General features: G+C 46.1%; 1 protein-coding gene across 1 annotated transcript in view; it reads left to right on the top strand.

Annotated features, from left to right (window-relative positions):
• The first annotated feature begins 4,080 nt into the window (after nt 1–4,080).
• SFRP1 (secreted frizzled related protein 1) overlaps nt 4,081–25,337 on the top strand; it is a 32,409-nt gene continuing 11,152 nt past the window's right edge. The window contains exon 1 of the mRNA XM_069944316.1: nt 4,081–5,102. Coding sequence (XP_069800417.1) covers nt 4,577–5,102 — 526 coding nt within the window. The 5' untranslated portion in view covers nt 4,081–4,576. The remainder of the gene's footprint in view (nt 5,103–25,337) is intronic.

Below are 25,337 nucleotides of genomic sequence, written 5' to 3'. Positions count from 1 at the left end.
ACTGTGTCAGAGTGAAAAAAAATGCTTTACTTCCTGCTGGACATACAGCTTCTAACAAGTACTGGAAAACTAAGTAAGTAAGTTACAAATCTCTGGCACTTTCTGACACTAGTGGATTTGAAAAAAAAAAATATTCTTGCTGGAGTACCCCTTCAAATAAAGATTATTATTGTATTCAGTGATGCCAAAATGGCATTACAATATGGCAGCACCGCTTAGGTAGGGGCCCACTTCTTCTAGTACCTATAATAGAAAAAGAACAAACACATGAATTATGCAATAATAAAAAGTAATAGCCATAACATGTATAAAATAGTCACCGACTATCTATAGAAGGATACCATCCTGTAAGGGTCAGCCAATACCCTATACAACCGTATGCCTGGCATAATGTTATGCATGGCATGTTCCATCAGCTTCCTTACTTCTGTGCTGTTTTCCCTCTAGAAGCATTACTTCTATGGTGCCACATTCAGTTAGGTGCCTACAGCTACATCAACCAAATACATACAAATGTGTAAATGCATCTAGTTGTATTAAAGTGTTCTTACTTGATTGAAGAAAAAAATCTATTTTTTTTTAAATGTATTGCTTCTGGCAATTTTGTATGAGAGGATCAACCACCTCTAACATGCTTCCTCTTTCTGCGATACCTTCACAGTGGTTACCTACAACCACCCCTAGGGGGAGCTCATGGGACAACATACTTTATAAGACAACCGCTCAGTTTATTGCTGTACAGCAGGGATGGGTACCCTTCGGCCCTCAAGCTGTTGCAAAACTACAATTTCCATCATGCTTCGCTTTGGCTGTCCAAGCATGATGGGAATTGTAGTTTTGCAACAGCTGGAGGGCCGAAGGTTCCCCTTCCCTGCTGTACAGTATAAACCCTTATTCTGTTAAAACTGTTTTTCAATGGTTTTTAAATGCCCGTGGGTGTAGTAAAAAAAAAAAACACAAAAATAAGCCTTACTACCCCCTGCCCACACCCCTACTTTTCATGGCATGTGGTCCTTGAGTCTCTTTCACTGCTCCATTTGGCCAATTGCTGACCACAGCCAGTGATTTTGTGCAGATCCGGCAAATCATTGATAGCAGGAAGACGTGGATGGGGCGGCATAAAAACAGCAGTGTGGGGGGGGGGGGGGGGGCTCTATTTATGTTTTACAGCATCTGGGGGCTATTAGAAAAAAAAAAAGTTGTTCCACCCAGAAACTCCTCAGCCCCTTAGGCACCTGCCATAATTGCCCCCTCAGGTCATGATGAAGGTGGTAGAGAAGAAGCGTAGGTCTTATGTCCATCAGGAGTCAGGCAGATCTTCTTATCTACTTGTTCATATCTCTGCTCCATGTGGCTCTTTATTCGTTACCAGTTGATGTGTTTGTTTTTTTTGTATTAGTCTACAGAGGCTAAAGGTCTATTTAGTGGCCTGATTTGTGGCCGTCTATGGAAACTGATTGGTGAGATTGGCGCTTGTTTGCAGTGCCTGTGTACGGCATACTAATCAAGGGGCTGGGCCGCACAAACAATCCCTGCATCTTTCAGGCGCCATTTAAATACATTGCTATCTGCTGATAATCAATGATTAATACTCACAAAAACACAGAAAAATGCAACAGCTCACCGCAACAGCAAGATACAGACCCACCATAGACATGAAAATAATTAAAAGCAGCCCCCCCAACTGCCCAAAAAATTCCCACAAAAATAATGAGTCTCTTGGTTACTATTTGCAAACAGCGTAAACTGCCTCACCACGATAAGGTGGACTCATATCGAGGCAGACCCTACACTGTATGTACACTATGGCCTCTCCATGGCGTATAATACGCCTATGCTCTAGGCATGCAAGATCCGTCTAATACCTGCAAAAATAATTGCATCACCTGGGTGAGACAGGCGTAGTGCACGACCAAATGGAGGCAGCCACTCCCCCAACTGGAAAACAGAAAAAAAAAAGGAAAAAATTGGTCAGCTCTCCTAGAACACTGTTCACACTAGGCAGGAGCACGTTGCCATGGCTGAAATTGCAAACACACAAAAACACAGAAAAATGCAACAGCTCACCGCAACAGCAAGATACAGACCCACCATAGACATGAAAATAATTAAAAGCAGCCCCCCCAACTGCCCAAAAAATTCCCACTGTTGCGGTGAGCTGTTGCATTTTTCTGTGTTTTTGTGTGTTTGCAATTTTAGCCATGGCAACGTGCTCCTGCCTAGTGTGAACAGTGTTCTAGGAGAGCTGACCAATTTTTTCCTTTTTTTTTCTGTGTTCCAGTTGGGGGAGTGGCTGCCTCTATTTGGTCGTGCACTCCACCTGTCTCACCCAGGTGATGCAATTATTTTTGCAGATATTAGACGGATCTTGCATGCCCAGAGCATAGGCGTATTATACGCCATGGAGAGGCCATAGTGTACATACAGTGTAGTGACCTGCAACTCCCATCCTCCAATACTGTATTATATAATTATTCTTCTCCTGTGCTGCACCTGTTCTGTAGAACGCACTGCCTGCCAGCGATCAGACTCGCTACTAATATTCACAGTATTAAATATATTTCTTTAAGGATTCTATACCCATAGTCCTTGGCCAACATATATCCTGACCTAGTCACAGATATGTCCACTTTTTCTTCAAACTGGACCTGGTTACAGATATCTCCACTCTAAATAGGTCCCCTTGTCAAATTACTCTGTGCGTTATATCCATGTTGGTTCAGGTAGTGGCTTGTGATTAAGGTTATACAGCGTTGTTTATATGCTATGCTATGCAGTGGGTTGGCTACCTGCACAGAATTATATAGAATTATATACCTATATTGTTGGCCATACCATATAGATTGTAAGCTCTTGTGAGCAGGGGGGCGCTTTACTATTATCTACTATTGTCTAATTTTTACTTCTTTTAATTTAAAGGGGTTATCCAGCGCTACAAAAACATGGCCACTCTTCCCCCCCTCTTGTCTCCAGTTCAGGTGTAGTTTGCAATTAAGCACCATTTACTTTAATGGAACTGAGTTTGAAACCCCACCCAATCTGGAGAAGAGAAGGGGGAAAAGTGGCCATGTTTTTGTAGCGCTGTATAACCCCCTTAAATTACTTGTTTGCTACGTGTCCATGTGACCACATTAGATGGGGGTTTGGAATCTATGGCAGAAATCTGACAATGTAAACTCCGATTTGACATTACTTCAATGAAAAAATGTCAAGTCTTCCAGTACTTATCAGCTGCTGTATGATCTGCAAGAAGTGGTATATTCTTGCCAGGCTGACACAGTTCTCTCTGCTGCCACCTCTGTTCATGTCAGGAACTGTCCAGAGCAGTAACAAATCCCCATAGAAAACCTCTCCTGCCCTCCAGAATGGAGAGAATACACCACTTCCTGCAGAACATATAACAGCTGATAAGTACTGGAAGACTTGAGATTTTTTTTTTTTATAGAAGTAAATTACAAATCTCTGGCACTTTCTGGCACCAGTTGATCTGAAAGAAAAAAAAAGGTGAACAATCCTTTTAACAGGAAATGGAATTTGCTTTTTTTTCTTAGTGTGAACGCTTATGATTTGTACAGTGGAGTCATAAGCAAATAACTATTTATCATGTATCAGCTATGACTATGGAGGAGGCTGGAAAAGCTGAGTGATAAGTGATTTGAACAGGTATATTTAACCCTCTAAGTATAAACTTAAAGGGGGAGATTTATCAAACATGATGTAAAGTGACACTGGCTCAGTTGCCCCTAGCAACCAATCAGATTCCACCTTTCATTCCTCACAGACTCTTTGGAAAATGAATGGTGGATTCTGATTGGTTGCTAAGGGCGACTGAGCCAGTTTCACTTTACACCATGTTTGATAAATCTCCCTCTTAGTTTTATAGAGTTGTAATTAGATCTACTTTAGAGAGGGAATAACATCAATGATGTCAATATCCGTACAGCGCTACAGAATATGTTGGTGCTATATATATCAATAATAGAAAATTAAACTAATCAGATGTGTTGATCCTGATCAGGTCCTATAATGTCAGTCAGCTATTGATCACACAGGGGGGTGGTCATGCAGGTAGCTGCACTTGGGTCACTCCTGTGACTTGTGAGTGACACTTGTAAATGAATTACGCCTTGAGGAGAAGTGATATATGGAGGCGGAGAAGAGTCAGTGAAGAGGAAAAGACTGGGAGGATGGGAGCCGGGAGAGAGACTGCTAGTGGGCAGCGTGCATGGAGAGTGTGCAAGGAGACATGAAGGGCTGGACAGCACAAATGTGAGAGGAAAGTAACAGAGAGAGTGTGACACAAGGAGGAGAAAGGGAGGAGAAGAGGAGGGACTGCACTTCTCTCATTGGATCTGCCTGATTCTTCCTTGGCTAACACTTACTGCTCTCTGTTCTCCAATATCAAACTGTTCAGATCCAGCAAGAAGCTCAAGCAACCCTCCAGCCCATTGTACTGCACCACTGCAGAGTCAGCACCACAAGGAGCTGCCACTGAATACTTCTATTATTCGGATCCGACAAAAACTTTCTGAAACTTTTCCCATTTTTTTCCAAGCAGAAAGGACTTTAGGGAATAATGTCACCAAAGGGTGGCATGTGGCCCTTGCTACTGCTGTGGGTCACACCTGGCCTTCTTTCCCGAGAACCTCAACCAAGCGAATATGACTATGTAGGATTCCAGCCCGAAATGGTTAGAAACTACCAAAGTGGAAGGTTTTATTCCCGAACGCCCCAGTGCGTGGACATTCCCCAGGATTTAGCCCTGTGCCATGGAGTGGGGTATCATAAGATGGTGCTGCCCAACCTTCTGGACCATGAGACCATGGTCGAGGTGAAGTACCAAGCCAGCAGTTGGGTGCCCCTGCTGAGCAAGAACTGCCACCCGGGCACACAGGTGTTCCTGTGCTCCCTCTTTGCCCCTGTGTGCCTGGAGCAGCCCCTCTACCCATGCCGCTGGTTATGTGAAGAGGTCAGAGATGCTTGTGAGCCAGTCATGCAGTACTTTGGCTTCCCCTGGCCAGATATGCTTCGGTGTGATCAATACCCCCGGGAGGACGTTTGCATCGCCTCACCAAATGCCACCCAAGCCCCACGTCCACGGAGTAAGTATCACAAACCATGCCAATGTCATTGCCTTAACCTCTATGTCTATCACTTCCGATCCCCTTATTGTGTCACTATACACCCCTTGCAAAGTATTATTCATCGACTTTCTGTAACTTTATCACAGTACATTGTGTAAGGTTGCAGACTCAAGAGCCAAGATAACATATCACAATCTCACAATGAATCAAGCCACAAAGCGGCCAAAGCATGATATCACAGAGCACCAAATGGCAAACTCTGCTCTGCTTCATCTCTACGCGCCTTGTTCTCTAACACAAGAGCTTTTATTCTATTCTTATACCGGCTCGCTCTACTCAACTAAAATAGATAGAGGTAAAACTCTATACACTGGTGTATATAGTTGTCAATTGTCTCTAATTTCCAAGGACAATCCCAAGTGTTTAGTGAATTGTTTTTGGAAATTGACCAGTGGCGCTCCTTACCATATGTTAGATTTGAATATAAATCACTTGGATGACACTTGATGAGGTCCAATCACTTGGATGACACTTTTCTTTTCTGACACTAATTTAATGTGTATGGGCAGCTTTATACTCTGTGTATATCCAGTCTTAGGCTAGGTTCACACAATGTCTTTTTTTGGCCAGCTTTGTGGATGTCCGTCATTTTTAGGTAAAAAAAAAAGGTCCATTATTTTGAAATTACGGACACTATTTCAAAATAGGGGATGTTATTTGACCTCAAAATGACGGACGTCCACAAAGGCGTCTGTCGAACGGCCAAAAAAAAAAAAACGTTGTGTGACCCTAGCCTTACCTTGTCTTATGGTGTGGAATTTAGGATTACTTATTCACAGGTGATCAACGGGTTTAGCAGTTTTATTAGATATAAGGTTCTATATCACATTTCCCCTAATAGCATATAGCAGCCAGTTCTGGTGTATAAGGGTATATTCACTTCTTGGATGAGTATTTTCATGGTCCTTGGATTTCAGCTGTGGAGGTGCTGTATTCTCTGCCTTATTGTCATCAATAGAACAAATCCTTGTGTTTTCCATGCCGAATAGTGAAGTGCCATAGATTAAAATCTGCATTGAAAATTTCCAATGCATATACACCAGGTTGCAACAACTCCATTCAACTGCATTGAAATGCCTTAGGTCTTGGCAAAGATTTCGGCTTCTAAAATCATAGTCAAATCTAATCCATGTGAACATAGATTATGAGCCCTATTCCACCGGACGATTATCGTTCAGATTATCGTTAAATCGTTCGAATATAAACGATAATCGTTCGATTGAAATGCAGTTAACGATTAACGACCGAACGAGAAATCGTTGATCGCTTTATAAGACCTGGACCTATTTTTATCGTTGCTCGTTCGCAAAACGTTCGCAAATCATTCGCTTTGAATAAGACGTCGTTCGGTCGTTCGCAGTAGATACGAACGCAATAGCGAAGAAAAAAACGATCGCAAATACGATCATAAGTAACGATTATCGTTCCATGGAAATGAGTGAATGTTTTCAGGTCTTTCGCAATAGCGGTCGTTTGAGATTGTTAATCGTTAACGATTATGCAAACGATAATCGTCCGGTGAAATAGGGCGCTAAGCAAATAATCTCTTTTCAGTGTGTCCTTACATATAAATCAAGACTTGTCACTAAAAGAAGTATTAGAACACACCAATACTATATATATATATATATATATATATATATATATATATATATAGTATATACCATGAGTTGCCATGAAGAACATGAGTCTGTATAACCTACCCAGTGAGCTGCGGCAAAATTATCATGCCACGTGTGCAAATTCAAGTCGAAGGTTTTTAGAATTATGATATGTAGGTGAATGGGCTTATACCCATATGCCACAGATTTATTGCTGACATTACAGCGAGGGGACAAGTCCACTATCATGATGCAGAAACCTCCTTTCAGGTGAATGTAATGAGTTTATAGTTTGTTATTAAGTTAAAAGTTTTAATTTCATGATGTCCTTGGATTTTGCCTTTATTGCCCCCTCTGGTTTCTATTGGAAAAAAATGCGATTTATAGGCGGAAACATTTTAAGATGTCTTTATTGGGAACCGCATGTTCGACCCATTGAGATGGTTTACCGACCGTCAAGATGGCGGTGTTTCTGTGAGTAAATCTATAGGGCGAAAAGAATCCCATTATTATTTTTGTAGACAACTTCCTAACATGACCATATGTTAAATGAATCATTTTTGCTCTAATATGATAAAAACTTAAGTCGGACAGACCTTACAATTTCATTGGGATTGGCCCTCTGTGTATGGCCTGTTCCTGACAAAAGAGGTGGGGCAAAGAAGGGTCGGCCATGTTGAATGTTAATGCTGGTTATTTTGTTTTTAAAGGAGATGCATGAGTATGGGAGGGAGAGAGAAGGGATAGCATGAGTATGGGGAGGGGAGGAGGGATAGCATGAGTATGGGGAGGAGAGGAGGGATAGCATGAGTATGGGGAGGAGAGAAGGGATAGCATGAGTATGGGGAGGAGAGAAGGGATAGCATGAGTATGGGAAGGAGAGGAGGGATAGCATGAGTATGGGGAGGAGAGAAGGGATAGCATGAGTATGGGAAGGAGAGGAGGGATAGCATGAGTATGGGGAGGAGAGGAGGGATAGCATGAGTATGGGAAGGAGAGGAGGGATAGCATGAGTATGGGAAGGACAGAAGGGATAGCATGAGTATGGGAAGGAGAGGAGGGATAGCATGAGTATGGGGAGGAGAGAAGGGATAGCATGAGTATGGGAAGGAGAGGAGGCATAGCATGAGTATGGGGAGGAGAGAAGGGATAGCATGAGTATGGGAAGGAGAGGAGGGATAGCATGAGTACAGGAAGGAGAGGAGGGATAGCATGAGTATGGGGAGGACAGAAGGGATAGCATGAGTATGGGGAGGAGAGGAGGGATAGAATGAGTATGGGGAGGAGAGGAGGGATAGCATGAGTATAGAAAGGAGAGGAGGGATGGCAAGAATATGTGGAGGAGAGAAGGCATAGCATGAGTATGGGAAGGAGAGGAGGGATAGCATGAGTATGGAAAGGAGAGGAGGGATAGCATGAGTATGGGAAGGAGAGGAGGGATAGCATGAGTATGGGAAGGAGAGAAGGGATAGCATGAGTATGGGGAGGAAAGGAGGGATATCATGAGTATGGAAAGGAGAGGAGGGATAGCATGAGTATGGGAAGGAGAGGAGGGATAGCATGAGTATGGGGAGGGGAGGAGGGATAGCATGAGAACTGGAAGGAGAGAAGGGATAGCATGAGAACTGGAAGGAGAGAAGGGATAGCATGAGTATGGGAAGGAGAGGAGGGATAGCATGAGTATGGGAAGGAGAGGAGGGATAGAATGAGTATGGGAAGGAGAGGAGGGATAGCATGAGTATGGAAAGGAGAGGAGGGATAGCATGAGTATGGGAAGGAGAGGAGGGATAGCATGAGTATGGGAAGGAGAGAAGGGATAGCATGAGTATGGGGAGGAGAGGAGGGATATCATGAGTATGGAAAGGAGAGGAGGGATAGCATGAGTATGGGAAGGAGAGGAGGGATAGCATGAGTATGGGGAGGGGAGGAGGGATAGCATGAGAACTGGAAGGAGAGAAGGGATAGCATGAGAACTGGAAGGAGAGAAGGGATAGCATGAGTATGGGAAGGAGAGGAGGGATAGCATGAGTATGGGAAGGAGAGGAGGGATAGAATGAGTATGGGAAGGAGAGGAGGGATAGAATGAGTATGGGAAGGAGAGGAGGGATAGAATGAGTATGGGAAGGAGAGGAGGGATAGCATGAGTATAGAAAGGAGAGGAGGGATAGCATGAGTATGGGAAGGAGAGGAGGGATAGCATGAGTATGGGAAGGAGAGGAGGCATAGCATGAGTATGGGAAGGAGAGGAGGGATAGCATGAGTATGGGGAGGAGAGAAGGGATAGCATGAGTATGGGAAGGACAGAAGGGATAGCATGAGTATGGGAAGGAGAGGAGGGATATCATGTCTATGGGAAGGAGAGGGGGGATAGAATGAGTATGGTAAGGAGAGGAGGGAAAGCATGAGTATAGAAAGGAGAGGAGGGATAGCATGAGTATGGGAAGGAGAGGAGGGATATCATGAGTATGGGGAGGAGAGGAGGGATAGCATGAGTATGGGAAGGAGAGGAGGGATATCATGAGTATGGGGAGGAGAGGAGGGATAGCATGAGTATGGGAAGGAGAGGAGGGATATCATGAGTATGGGGAGGAGAGGAGGGATAGAATGAGTATGGAAAGGAGAGGGGGATAGCAAGAATATGGGGAGGAGAGAAGGGATAGCATGAGTATTAAGGAGGAGAGGAGGGATAGCATGAGTATGGGAAGGAGAGGAGGGATGTCATGACTATGGGAAGGAGAGGGGGGATAGAATGAGTATGGGGAGGAGAGGAGAGGAGGGATATCATGAGTATAGAAAGGAGACGAGGGATAGCATGAGTATGGGGAGGAGAGGAGGGATAGAATGAGTATGGGGAGGAGAGGAGAAATAGCATGAGTATGGGGAGGAGAGGAGGGATAAAGTGTTCATGGGAAGGAGAGGAGGGATAGCATCAGTACGGGGAGTAGAGATGACAAGAGTATAGAAACAGAGGCATAACTAGAAATGGCTGGGCCCCATAGCAAACTGTCATCGCTCATCAGGAGTGCTTGAAGTTAAAGGCTATGTTCACACCATGTAAGTTACGTATTAATCATGGCCGTTGTTGACGATTTGCAACAACAGCCGTGATTACTACATAACTTACATAGTGCTGCCCTCGATTGTGTGCAGCGGGGAATTCGAATGAGGACGTACACTGTTGTGCCCGCATCTGAATTCAGCGGCAGTAAAGATCATCCAACTGTTACTGCAGTAACAGCCGGGATGATCTTCTCTAACACTGGCCGTTCCGTGACCTGGCCAGGGAAACGGCCGGTGTTTTACAACGTGGGAACATAGCCTAAGGGACGTTAGCAGAACCTGGACCAGAACCTGAGTATGAGGAGGAGAGGAGGAACAGCATGAGTAGGGGGAGGATAGGAGGGGTACCATGAGTATCAGGAGGAGAGGAAGAATTTAAGGTGTATAGGTGAAGCAGGTTTACAGGCTTTACTGACAATTAGAATTTATACTTCAAGCATTCTGTGAAATGAAATATGTGAAATGAAAGCTGCACATGTGAACAATGCCCAACATGTCACTATGTCTAGTATTTGTCTCTGTCCCATTAAACTTGCTAGTGATCCCCTTTACTGTTCATGACATGGTCATTGTGGGTCCTCCGGCTGTTCATAGACACATTATGATCTATCAAATAGAGGACTTTCCCAATAGATTAGCATTTCCTAATATAATATTTGAAAACGAGGACCAGAGGACCCCTTTAGGAGTACGTTTCCACAGAATATCATCTCCAGTTTGACAATAAAAGGGGAATCTCATATATCCAGTAGGTGCGTGTGGAGTAGAGATGAGACCTATTAAAGCCCAAATGCACATAGAGGAAGGCCAAGGGTCTCCCTGCAGAACTGCCCCCTCTCCCTGTGCAAACACATCTTATCTCTATAAGCCGAGCAGGATAAACATTTACATTTAAATGGGCAGGGGAGGGAAGTGTTAGTGCAGAGGTGAGAAGAGGTCTTTACCACATCACAGGTTATCCTAACTACTGAGTGGGATCATTAAGGAGGGGGTTACTTTATCACTACCCTACCCCCTATGGATGACCTTTTATACTGTACTTTGAAACTCCAAATTTTATACAGATAAGAGCCACCCGGTCTGTTTTCTCTCCCCATCACTCACTGAGTGACCCTCAGCTAAGAATCTGGGACATGTCTGGAGTCGGATCTTCAGTAGGGGGGGATGCTTCCATATATTCGCTTATCAAGTTGCAATAGCTCATCCTAGTTTTCTATCTTTCCCTGTGTATCACAATGTTCTCAGGGAGATAAGTCACCTCCTGAGGAGTCTTACAACAGCTCCCCCCTCCCCATTTAGAACACATACATGCTGGGTTCAGCCGAGTATAGGTGTGTATAGGCCCCATTCACATTACGGCTTCCCCTGGCAGCGGCTTATGGAAACAATAGGTGTAGCATTTTAAAATCTAACATCCCCAGTTCCTCTTTTCTCCTGACATAATGGGAGATATAGGGCACAAGGTATTACATTCCTGCTACAATATGGGTTTGACGATAAGATATGAATGGGGCCTTACAAAGTGAAGGTTGGTCTTGGTGAATTGCATAATAGACTTTGGATATACAATAATAGCAAAAAAGATCAAAAAAGGGGTGTCTTCTGTTGAACCTTTGGGACCCATTAGCTTTGGCAGACTGGAGGATCCTATGGTTTTCTTGTGGGCCAATGTGACCCTTAAGTTTAAACTGCAGAATAACTTCAGAAATGTTGGTCAGGCATGATGGAAAATCATTGTCTGACCCCTTTGTTCTGGGAGAGATAAGCCATAACAAAAGCTGTCTGGCTGCAGCTTATCCCTCCCTATAGAGAACACAGGATCGCTTGGCTGTGCCAAATGTGTCAGACGCCGGAAAGGAGAGAAAACTGAGGGCCAGATTGTTTGGGCGTTAGGAATTGAATTATGCTGAAATTAGCTTAACCATTAGCTTAATGGGGGTATGCCAAAGAATTATTATTATTATTTTATTTTATTTCCACTGCTCTGGACAGTTCCTCTGACAGACAGAGGTGGCAGCAGAGAGCACTGTGTCAGACTGGAAAGAATACACCACTTACTGCAGGGCATACTGCAGCTAACAAGTACTGTAGATCTTAAGAGATTTTTTTTAACAGATTACGATTGGGAGAATGAGCCCTGTAACAGATTTAGCATTAATTCTCTAGAGTTAAATAGTTATACTGGACATATTGGTCAAATGGACATATTTCAATTGTCTGGCTACACTAATGCTACGGAGCAATAATTCGGCCAATCGATCGTTTAACGATTTTGAAGCAACGATTTGGTTTTTATAACAATCAGCATTTAGACAGAGAAAAATCGCTAGAAAAATTGTTATTCCGATCGTTTTTAAGATCGCTTAAGCCCATCTCACACATAGGGTAAATCAGTAAAAGACTGTTTAGACGAAGCGATCTGCGAATTTTTAGCGAACGACAATTTGAGAACATTGAAAGATCACAATGAACGATTTCTCGCTGAACGCTTGATCGTTCGCTGTGTTTACACGAGCCGATTATCGCTCAAATGAGATCGTTATCGCAAAAATTCAAACGATAATCGTTGCGTGTAAACGCAGCATTAGACACAGACCGTTGTTCTAGAATTTGCTTTTGGGAGCTTTCAAAATATTTTCAGACATGCAATACATACTAAGGCTGGGTTCACACTACGTATATTTCAGGCAGTATTTGGTCCTCATTGCAACCAAAACCAGGAGTGGATTAAAAACACAGAAAGGCTCTGTCCACACAATGTTGAAATTGAGTGGATGGCCACCATATAACAGTAAAGAACGGCCATTATTTCAATATAACAGCCGTTGTTTTAAAATAACAGCAAATATTTGCCATTAAATGGCGGCCATCCACTCAATTTCATCATTGTGTGAACAGAGCCTTTCTGTGTTTTTAATCCACTCCTGGTTTTGGTTGCAATACTGACTGAAATATACATATACTGACTGAAATATACATAGTGTGAACGCAGCCTAATACAATACATGGTTGTCTGATCAGTCACAGCCATTACCCCAATACATTTTTATAACAATGCGGATGAAAGGCAATATCCCGCGTTTCGCTATTTGGCACAGCCACAGCACCTGGAGCCAGAAGCGTGAGCGCTGTAGATTGTGTAGTGGCCGTGCCGTGTTACTGCAGCTCCTATTCTCTTCAAGGGGGATAGGCCATCAGTGACTTTTAGCCCTTTAAGAAGTTGCAAATAAAAAGCACCAATGGACACAAGATACAATTTTCCTTTAAAAGTGGTCACGCCACGCCCTTAATCTGAAATCCGTTCTTGGAGTTCTTCAGCGATGCCACTGTGGGCTACTATATATTTACTTAAGCAAACTTTTTTTTGTACCTTTTTCTTCTGTATTTTTTTTTATTTGCATTCCATTGTTTAACAGGAAACCAAATTGAACCCTGCACAGAAGAGGAATAGGAGGTCACTAGTACAAAGGTCAATGTGGTCACTTATTAGAACTGAACAAAAGTCCGCACCACACCCCACACCTGGTGGTGTGGCCGCATTGCTCTGCTCTGGCAGTAGGTATACAACTAGTCTAAATTTAAACATGGTACTAGCAATGAGGCTGTGGATCAGCAGGGGGTAACTGACCAAGATAGCAGGGGGCCAATTGTACCCCCAACAGCTGAAGGTTTAATGATTAGACCCACCAGGGGAGGGCAGTTGTCAGTCACAAAGACCAATGCAGTAAAGCTGCAGCTGCCATAGGATTACTTTGAGAGCTGGATTGTCCATTAATTGCTATCTTTCCTTTTGACTGGTGATTGACATACAGTCTTTCCATGAGGCTTTGTGAAATATTTTTTGTCTTGAAGTTTTTCCCACCTAGACGTGACCCTTAAAATAAAAGTAAAGAGATGTAATGATGTCATTGAGTTATAGAATAAACCTATAGAGTTATAACGGCCAAGAGATACCCATAATGTCATCAGAACCATTTCTCCAATAAAAAAAAACATGGTGGTCTTTCCAATATATCTAAATAATTTCAAAAGGTCAAAAATAATTCTAAAAAATTGAATTACGTGAACCTGTTGAATCCATGTTACTCTTCATTGGCCCATTTGGCAGCCCTACAGATATTATATTATTAAAAGTCTAATGGAATTTTCCCTATATTGGGTGGCCCAGCGGTTGGTAACATTTTCAGTATTGGGGATGTGGGTCCAATCCTATCCATTGGACCAACAAACATTTAGCATAAGGGGCATAACTATAAGAGGTCCCCAAGGGGGGCCCAAGGCACCTCTGCACCATAAAAAGAGAATCTGTATAGATTTTGCATTGGGGTCCATAAGCTAATGAAAACTAGTTGGCATGTTCATCCAATGTTTGCATGGAGCTCATTGGGGTACTCTTGTCTAGCGAAATATATATATATATATATATATATATATATATATATATCTATCTGCCATTGATAGAAGCTGCTTAAATAGCTCCTAGCACTGGGAGCTAGGCTTTTTAGGCAGCTACCATTAACATCAATAGGAATTACACAAATTTTATAAGTCAGACATCTTTACTGTTTTCGACTCCCTAAGTAACAAAAGTCACTGCAAACAAGACAGAGGTGGCAGGGGAGCCATCTTTTATGTTAGTCGCCAAAGCTAATATATTAATATTAATATAGATAATATAAGTGGATCCAAATGTGATGGAAAATATAAGGGGAGGACTTGTACTTCTCTTTACTGTTGGATCCACGTTTTGGCACAAACATCTTCATGAACATGGTGGGAATATATGTTGGACCTTATAGACTTGCGTCTTTTTTTTTTTTTTTTCCTTGCCAATAATGTAACTTTAGTGGTATAAGAAAATACCATGTTGTAAACTTTATATTGTTAAGGAATGTTTACATGATGGGTTCTTCCATGTTATCTCCTATTGGCATTATTATGAATACTAGATGGGCCGGCTGGGTGGGCTGATGCCTCCTATATGTGATCAGATTTGTTGTTCCCACTGGAAGGACAGCTGTGCCTTATGTGTTAGGGATTGCAACACCGAGCAGGAAGCTTGAATGAAATCCATTTACACATCAGAGTCCAACAGAGAAGTCAAAGGAGGCCAATCAACTAAATGTGTCACTTGGAGTGTGAGTGTGACTCCTTACACCAGAACATCCAGGGAGTGTCAAGATGGCAGAGCTATGGGGCTAATTTACTGAACCTATGGGTAAAATTCCTATAGATCATTGAAAACAGTATTTAGTGAAATCGTATGAGGTGTTTTACAGATGTATAGTCTGGTAAGGATGCCCTCACACAAAACGCCAAAAAAAAAGTCCCTAAAAAAAAAAACATCAGAAAAAATGCCAATGCGATGCATGGCAGTGTGAAGCCAGCTACATAGAAGTTTTAAGTTGAGTGGTTGACCTGTGGTTGACACTAGTTGACTAGTGTTGAGTGGACCTGTCAAACTGTTTGGGTTCGGCAATATTCGCCAAACCTGAACATTTGGCATTTGAGTCTCGGTGGCTGCAAAAGTTGCATGTCGCCCTAGGGCTGCCAGGAAAACATGGATACAGCCTGTGGCCCCATGTTTTCCTGGCAGCTCTAAGGTGGTATCCAACTTCCGCAGCCAAGTGTTTGGCTTCGGAAAATGCTGCAGAACCCGAACAGTTTGAGAGGTCCACTGACCACTAGTTAGGACACCAAAAGGTGTTGCTTAATGGTCCTGGATCCAGATGCAAAACATGTACAGAACCCTCAACCACTAGGTTTGTTGGGTCTACTGGGCCCATCAGGCACCTGGTCTTGGAGGCAATTGAAACCCCCCCAATCCTAATAGGCCTCTCATATGGAAGATGCGGGGCATGGTAGACCTCTGACAAGGGCCAGGAGGTTAGTGGCACATTATTAAAGTCTTTGGTTCCTCAAGTGTTAGATATCACAGCTCATCGTATTATCTTCTAGCCCGGCTCAACAGCACATGACAACAGGGGGGAGGCTGCCCCTGCAATTTCTGATGATCTGCAAGGCAGCATTGCACCCATAAAATGAGCGGTGATGCAGACAATGCTCAGCGTTGTACAGGGGCAGGGTGTCCTGCAATAGACTGGAGTCCCTGCTCCCATCAGTAAACCCTGTGGTAGAGTCATGGTGATGGCTGCCCAATCTATAGTGAGCAGTGATGCATACACCATACGCATTGCAGCTTTACATTTATCGGGCTAGGGACACAATACTTGCCCTCCCCCGGGCAAAATCCATTTAGGTCCCAAAAGTGGAAAACTTTTGCAGGGTAATTGAAGACAGTGAGCAAATTATTCCATTATATTGTTGGTGACTTTCACTCTGCCAACAGCAATTTAAACTTTATGGAGCAGCTTTTTTCCCCTCATCCACACACTACTTAGTGGCACCATTTAGACATCGTCATATAAAAAGGGAAATGCATAATTTCCACTTGGAAGGCATGACCACCGACAACACCCCAGGCATTCCTTCATAATAAACTCAAAATCCAAATCACGCACCACTTCAATAAGATACCGTACCACAGGCCGAACCTATTATCTTACCCATACTGGTATATTAACAAGATGCAGGAACCCCATGGTGCTCTCCTATCTGCAGATAGATACAGATAGGCCCATATCAAGAGAGAAACACCATTTGCTTTCATTTGTTCTATTATCTTAGAATACCTGGAACTAGTGCAGTGTCCCAGAACATGCAGACTACTACTCCTATTATGGTCATTTCTATTTCTGTGTCAATGCCTGTTCTGGTAAGTGTTTGCACTGCAACTGCTGCTGGTTTTCCCTAGTATTCTCTGGTATTGTGCATTTTCATGTGTATTCTCATGTGTTCCTGTGTATTACAGTGTACAGTGGTATGCAAGGCTGTTGATCACGTGACCTGTAACCATGGTTCCTCCAATGGCCGACTAGCTCTGGCCAGGAGCAACCATGTGACCTCCCACTTCCTGCTGACAAGAGAGTTGAGCCCCGGCTTCCAAGCAAGGAGGTTGTGTGGTTCTATCCTCTCCCACAGAAGAGTGACTAAGTCTGCTGCTATACTCCAGTCTTCGGCTGTTTCTGCCTGCTCAAGTGACCGGATTCTTTTCTCTCATCTGGGTGTCATTCCGTTATTTCTCCTCATCGCTGCAAGGATTCACAGCAAGTATTATTCTCAAGCTAATCCACCCAGCAACGCTATTTCTCTCATACTCCTACTCCCATCATCCGGCACGTATTCTCACAGCCTATGCAGCACCACTCCTGCCTTATTTGTCAAAGCCTGCTATATACCCGGTTGCATCCGGACAGAACTGTTGCTACTAGTTACCTCATCTATAATAAAACCGCTGTTACTGAACCCTGGCATTGGTGTCCACTAACTGGTGCCCTGACTAAGTGCAGCGAAGAATCGCATGCCCATCATCACCCGCAGATTCCACAGACCGGCCCTACAGCTGTGCCGCCCTCAGGCCTATACCGTGACAAGTATAACCCCTGCGGCTGCCCCGGTCATTGCCCGCTCATAACACCAGCACTGCGGAAGTGGCCCCCAGGGGCCAGGGCATCGCATTTTTGGCGTCACGAACAGGATACAGACTGTGTTGTGCCAACTGTCAGTGTCCCCAGAACTGTACTGCTAATCCCCCCAGAGACTTTGCTATTGCCGCGCTGCGGCCTGCTAAGGGGTCAAGTCAGCCGGTGACGCACTGTCTTCGCGCGCGCGCGCGCTCCGCCCCGGCCCTGCAGTATCCAAGCCTCTGTTGCAGGAGGGAAGGAGATTGTGCTCGGACCGCCGGAAGTGTTGATGCTGACTTCCGCCCTATTCCTCTCCGGTCCCGGACACCCTGCCTATCGGTGCCTGCTGTTCCCGCAAGCTCTCCTCGCCCCTACTTTCTTCCAGGCGCCTTACACCAGAACCCCTCGTCATGTCCACCGGCCATCACAGTGACTCTGACGGGTCCGGCAGTTCGCCGACGGCCCGAAGAAGGCTTCCCGCGGCTCCCGTTGCTATGGGTACCGCAGCGGTCCCATTCTTCATTGGGCCCAACAATCTTCCCAGTTATAAAGGAGAACCCCACACGTTGGCTGATTTCAAGGAAAAAATTTCCCGCACCCTTGAACTTGTCTCACTCTCTCCCACTCAGCAGGTGCAGTTGCTGCTAGGACAACTTGAGGGTCCCGCTGCCGAGGAGGTGCGGTCATGGCCAGCTACGGAGAAAGCTAATGTACAACAGATCCTGACCCGGCTGAGTAAAGAATTTGAGGTACAGTCACCCACGGAGGTCCGCCTTAAGTTTTATGACCGACGACAAAGGCCAGGTGAGACCCTCAGAGACTATGCACTAGCACTCCAATCTGCCTACCGGGCCCTGAGACAGGTTGATACCATAGACCCCTCGGCTGTGGAGAGTATGATCACTGACCGCTTCATAGAGGGGGTGGACTCTAGACTCATCCAGAGCCAACTGCGTATGCTAGCTGCCCAAAACCCTACAATGCCTTTCCTGGACTTCAAGACTCTGGCTCTGAGGGTGGTTGGCATTGACAATCCCTGTGCCGGCTGTACTCCAGGTTCAGATTGCCCGGATCCGGTGGGACCTATACCCCCACCTCCAGTGCCCACTATGGTTCCACCAGTTTCCGCTATACAAGCTGCCCAACAGTCTATCCCGGCTAATTCACCAGCGATCCCTGCTCTCCTTACGCAAGTGGTTGACTCTCTCTGCCAAGCCCTAAGGGGGCTACAAGGGGCCTATCCAACACCTCCACCACCACAGGACCCCTGCCCTGAGTATTCAGTTCCCGATCGGCCTCCTCCACCGAGACTTAGATCCCCTGAGCGCCCCTATTGCCGCCACTGTAGGCGACATGGACACTACCGCTCTCAGTGCTATCAGTTAAACGGGCTACCCCTGGGTCCGAGGGCCAACACCCAGGAGGTCGAGATCCAGGCCCGCAGGAAGCACAGTGGTTCTCAAGGTTCCTCTCACAATGCCCGCATGTGACTCTCTGGGTGGACGGAGTCCCCCTGGAGGCTCTGGTAGATACAGGTTCCCAGGTTACCACTATCCCGAGGCATGTGTTTGAAGAACATTGGGATCTGAGAACCCTAGGTCCAGTTGAGAAATACCGTCTGAAACTTATTGCTAGTAATGGTCGTCCTATTGTGCAACTAGGTTACTGGGAACCCACTGTCTGCATAGGGAAGCGGGAGCTAGCGCGTCAGGGTATCATTGTTACTGAGGCTCAGGGAGATAGTGGGACCGTGGTATTAGGCATGAATATTATCCGTCATGTATTCACTGAAGTGTTGGATGCCTTGAATGCCTCTATGTCTTGTGCTATGTCTCCTCAGTACAGGCAAGCCGTTCAGAAGACCATAAAGGTGCTCGCCGCTCAGCGGAAATTTGCCAATCCTCGAGGAGAAATCTGCCGTGTCCGCACTAGAGATGCTCGTCCGATCACCATCCCAGCTAACAGTGAGTTCCTCATCTGGTGCAGGGTCCGTCCAGGCCTCAACAATGCTGATTATGTGGCCCTTCTGGATGCTATTGAAATTGAGGGGCAACCTCTTGTCAGGGCCGCTAGAAGCCTGGTGACCGTCTCCAATGGTCAGGTCCCTGTCCGTCTGGTGAACCTTGGAGACTCCTCAGCTGACCTACCCAAGTTCACCACCGTGGCCATGTTATACCAACTCGATCCTGAGGACATCGTCTGTAAGGAGACCATCGCCTATCAGAGTTCCATCCGTGGCACTCAAAGGGACTCAAACAGGGCTCTCGCCCCTTGGTGGGATGAACTCCATATTGGCGATGCCAATACCCCACTTGAATACCTCCACGGCATCCTCAAGGTGGCCAAAAGGTATCACGAGGCCTTCAGCAAACACTCCCTCGATTTCGGGAAGACCAACCTGGTCCAGCATCGGATCAACACTGGGGACCATTTGCCTATCAAAGAGAAACATCGGCCAATCCCTCCTGCCAGCTATCAGCAGGTCAAGAAACTGCTCAAGGAGATGAAAGACTCTAACGTTATCCAAGAAAGTCAGAGTCCGTGGGCTGCCCCTATTGTCCTCGTGAGGAAGAAAGACGGTAACATCCGGTTCTGCGTGGATTATAGGAAGATAAACACAATCACCCACAAGGATGCCTATCCTTTGCCCCGGATCGAAGAGTCTATTGCTGCTTTGGGGTCAGCCGCCTACTTCTCCACCTTGGACCTCACCAGTGGGTACTGGCAGGTGCCCATGGCACCCGAAGACCGTGAGAAGACGGCCTTCACCACCCCCATGGGACTATTCGAATTCACCAGCATGCCCTTCGGTCTGTGCAACGCCCCCGCTACCTTCCAGCGGTTGATGGAAAGGTGTCTCGGCCATCTCAACTTTCAGAGTGTCCTGCTCTACCTAGATGATGTGATTGTCTATTCACGTACCTATGAAGATCACGTCCATCATCTGGCTGAAGTGTTCCAGGTCCTAATCGATCACGGCCTGAAAATCAAGCCTTCCAAGTGCCACCTTCTCAAACCCCAAGTGAACTATCTGGGGCACGTTGTGAGTGCTGAGGGGATACGACCCGATCCAGAGAAGATCTCGGCTGTGGAACACTGGGATACCCCTAAGACCGTCAAGGAGGTGAGAAGCTTTCTGGGATTTGCCGGCTATTACCGCCGCTTCATTCCCCACTTTGCCCAAGTGGCCGAGCCCCTCAATGAGTTACTCCGGGGTTGCCCTCGAGAAAGCTACAACCGACGACTCCCCGTCGAGTGGTCCGAATGGCAGGAGGTTGCTTTTCAAACCCTGAAACGCCTGTTGACCACGCCTCCTATCCTGGCCTACCCGGACTATAACCTTCCTTTCCGGCTTTACACAGACGCCAGCTTCCAAGGCCTGGGAGCTGTGCTGTCCCAGGTTCAAGATGGCCAAGAGAGAGTCGTAGCTTATGCCAGCCGGAGTCTTCGGGGTGCTGAAAAGAACGATAACAATTATAGCTCCTTCAAGTTGGAGTTACTAGCCCTAGTGTGGGCCGTCACTGAAAAGTTCAAGGACTACCTGGCTGCCACCCCTGTTACCATCTATACGGATAACAACCCGTTGGCGCATCTCAACACTGCTCGGCTGGGCGCCCTGGAGCAGCGGTGGGCTTCTCGACTGGCCAATTTCCAGTTTGAAATTAAGTACCGCAGTGGCAAGGCTAACGTCAATGCAGACCTTCTGTCCCGACTATCCAAGGGCGAAGAGGCCCCAGAGGACAGCGATTGGGAAGACGTAGAAATGCCTCCCTTCTATCAAAGGTTCGCTACCCAGAGTGCTATTGATGTAGCCGGGCCTGAAACGCCTTCGCCTCCACCTGGGGCCCCGCAAGACTTGGCCAGGTGGCAGACCATCCAGGAAGAGTCCCGTGTCCTGGGGGAGATCTATGACTACCTCTCTACTGGTCGGGTCCCCATGCGGATAAAGAGGCCCTATCCTGATGTCGAGCTAAGGCGACTCTGGAGGCAAAGAAAGAGGCTCTTCTTACAGAAGGGACTGATCCTGCGGAACTCTCTTGATCCGGTCTCTGGGGAGAGGTGCCACCAGATCCTCATTCCCCGACGAGACGCTAAGATGGTGCTAGATGCCTACCATGACCGGTCCGGTCATTTCGGGGTACACAAGACGGAGGCCACTATCCGACAGCGGTTCTACTGGATCGGGATGAGGGCTGACATCGAGAACTGGTGTGCTGAGTGCCCTGCCTGTAATATCTCCAAAGCTGGGGGAAGAGAAGTCAGGGCCCCTTTGCATCCAATCACCTCCCACCGGCCGAATCAGCTAGTCGCCCTGGACCATGTGAAGCTAGCCCCTACAAGATGCGGGTATACCTACGCCCTCACCATGGTTGACCACTACTCCAAGTGGGTAGTCGTGGTACCTGTCAGGGACTTGACCGCCAAGACCACTGCTCTTACTTTTTACAAGGAGTATGTAAAGCACTATGGGTGCCCAGAGTCTCTGCTGACGGACCGGGGTCCGGCCTTCGAGTCGCAACTTTTCCAGGAGCTGTGTGCCTACCATGAATGTAAGAAGCTCCGCACCACGGCCTATCACCCTCAAGGGAATGGTCTGTGTGAAAAAGTTAACCAGGTCTTTATCAACATGCTCCGAACGGCTTCAGTGACAAAGAGAGTAGAGTGGCCCCACTTGTTGGATGAACTAGTGGAGATCTATAACAATACCACTCATTGTTCCACTGGCTACTCCCCGTTCTACCTGATGTTCGGCCGCCAAGGCCAACTTCCTCAGGACCGTGCTCTTGGAGTCCAAGCTCCTGACACCTTCAACCCCCTACCTGAAACTGACTGGGTTCGGGAACATCAGAGGAGAATCCAGGATGCCCGGGAAATTGTTGACCGGAGGATGGGGGAGGCTCAGCAGCGCCAAGAGGATGCCTACAACCTAAGGGCGAATGCCACACCACTACAAGTGGGGGATAAAGTTTGGCTAAAGAAATATCATCGCTCTCACAAACTTGAAAGCCTTTGGGAGCCTGAGCCCTATGTCATCTCCTCTATCCCTTACCCAGAGACTGATGTGTATGAAGTCAAAAAGCCTGGGCTAGCCCCACAGACGGTGCATCGGAATAGGATAAAACGTTGCACTAAGGAGGACCTACAGGGCCTTACAGCACCGTGTCCGGTACCTGCATCCACGCCTCCGGCTCCCCCAGCAGCTCCAGCTAAACCTCTCTCTCTGGAAGAAATGTTCCAAGTTGAACCGTTCCTCATGGCCGTAGGCTATCCAGCGTTCCCTGTACCCGTTCCAGCGGTTTCTCCACTTCCAATTGTGCCTCCAACGACTCCATCTCTACAACCAGACACTGGGGGTGATCTTCCACCGGTACCTGCACCAATCACTGTTGAAGAGGATCCTCCGCTGAGACGGTCTGAGCGCTCTACCAGAGGAATTCCTCCACTTCGCTACAGAGACCAGAGCCCTTAAACTGTTTTTGTTGTCTAACTGTTTAATTGTTTCAGGTTCCTGCTATGCAACGTTCAAGGTCCGTGCCTGGTCCTCCTGACCAAGTTCCCTGTACTAACCAGCCATGAGCTGATGGACACTTACAATAACAAAAGGTTCTCTAGTGCCTGTCCCAGAGCCTTTTACATGGACGATGTCTAATTGCCTAAAAGAGACTCTACCTAACAGAGACACTTAATCAATTCCTTCCTAATGCACTTTCCTGTGATTGTGTGTTCCACACAGGGTATCATTGCACTTATTTCATTATTGCATTTTTTTCTACTATTGCATTCCAGTGTTATCGGAGTCTTTGTATTTCCTCCTCTGAGTAAGCACAAGGTTACATAGATTGCCTCAGAGTAGAGTGCCTCTTTTGTAAAACAGTATATTTTCCAGTCAGATAGCTCCTCCTCTGAGTAAGAGAAGTCAGTTTACATATACCTCAGAGAAAGTCCAGTTTATGTAGGAGTGTATTTTCTCATCCAGTCTCAGTATTGTGTATTATTATCGTATCTATAGCTGGAAAGATGTAGTTGAGCCAGTTCGTATGTAGATTTTTCTCAGATTTTCATTCAGATTTCTCTCAGATTTTCATTCAGATTCATGTGAGCCAGTTCTCCTCAAGACCTCGCAGTATTTGTTGTCCCTTGTGTTTCCTTTCCTTTTGTTTCCAGTATTTGTTCGCCTCTGTCTTGTCCCAACACAGTAGTTATCACACATAGTCATACCTAACCTTCACACTGGTCCATACATATAACACCTTGGATGCCTTTTCGTGTGTTTGGCCTGTGGAGTGCTTGTGTGTGTGATCGAGTGGTATGAAAGGGAGCTCCCCATGTATGTTTGCTTTTATTATTTTGTTCTTTTCTCTTCCAGGTATCCAAGACACTACTCAGACACGCCAAGGTAGTACACAGGTCTTCACAGTTCTCTTTTCCAGTAGGGTAACACATTTAACAGAAAACCTACTGTCTAACTGGCTGGAATATTGAGGGTCACCCGCCAGCAGTTAAGTTGTCCTGGCTTACATGTCAGATGGTTCACGCACTAGCTACCTGGTCGCCAGAGTACGTTAGGCACCCCTAGGTGAAGTCCTGCCACTAGGGTTTCTCATTCTCTCTCTTCTCACCTGTGCCTTGGGCGTGGGAAACACACACCTCATCACTCTCACTCTCATAATTCATTCCTGTTGTTTGATTGTCCAGTCTATTCATGTTTGCTGCCTTCTAGATTCGCCGAGGTCGGCTCAAATTTGCTAGGGAGGTATGCAGTGTCCCAGAACATGCAGACTACTACTCCTATTATGGTCATTTCTATTTCTGTGTCAATGCCTGTTCTGGTAAGTGTTTGCACTGCAACTGCTGCTGGTTTTCCCTAGTATTCTCTGGTATTGTGCATTTTCATGTGTATTCTCATGTGTTCCTGTGTATTACAGTGTACAGTGGTATGCAAGGCTGTTGATCACGTGACCTGTAACCATGGTTCCTCCAATGGCCGACTAGCTCTGGCCAGGAGCAACCATGTGACCTCCCACTTCCTGCTGACAAGAGAGTTGAGCCCCGGCTTCCAAGCAAGGAGGTTGTGTGGTTCTATCCTCTCCCACAGAAGAGTGACTAAGTCTGCTGCTATACTCCAGTCTTCGGCTGTTTCTGCCTGCTCAAGTGACCGGATTCTTTTCTCTCATCTGGGTGTCATTCCGTTATTTCTCCTCATCGCTGCAAGGATTCACAGCAAGTATTATTCTCAAGCTAATCCACCCAGCAACGCTATTTCTCTCATACTCCTACTCCCATCATCCGGCACGTATTCTCACAGCCTATGCAGCACCACTCCTGCCTTATTTGTCAAAGCCTGCTATATACCCGGTTGCATCCGGACAGAACTGTTGCTACTAGTTACCTCATCTATAATAAAACCGCTGTTACTGAACCCTGGCATTGGTGTCCACTAACTGGTGCCCTGACTAAGTGCAGCGAAGAATCGCATGCCCATCATCACCCGCAGATTCCACAGACCGGCCCTACAGCTGTGCCGCCCTCAGGCCTATACCGTGACAAGTATAACCCCTGCGGCTGCCCCGGTCATTGCCCGCTCATAACACCAGCACTGCGGAAGTGGCCCCCAGGGGCCAGGGCATCGCACTAGCAATGCGGTATCTGAGGTTAACACATTACTGGAGCTACGGCTACAGAGAGGCTTTCTCGTTCTGGATTTCCCATCAGACCCAAATATATAATGGGAAACCCAATCATTTTGATGGGCACAATGTAATGCATTATGACACTGTTGTAGGAAATTAGGACAAGTGTTGCTTTATTCCAGCCCAGATGGATGGAGGTTACAGGAATGAAACAGCTGGGCAGCTAGGCAGATCAGTGCACTGAGAATGGTGCCCCCCCAGTGCACCAAACCATCTAATTCACATATTAACTATAAAGTTCTTAAAAAAAGCCCCAAGGATCAAGATAAGAAGGTGTCTGGGCATGCTTTGTGCCCTTTACAGCGGTCATTTTATACA

This window comes from Dendropsophus ebraccatus, chromosome 1, assembly GCF_027789765.1.
Source record: "Dendropsophus ebraccatus isolate aDenEbr1 chromosome 1, aDenEbr1.pat, whole genome shotgun sequence".
Taxonomy (NCBI): domain Eukaryota; kingdom Metazoa; phylum Chordata; class Amphibia; order Anura; family Hylidae; genus Dendropsophus; species Dendropsophus ebraccatus.
Note: the sequence above shows the minus strand (reverse complement) of the source record. Positions and strands in the feature narration are given on the sequence as shown.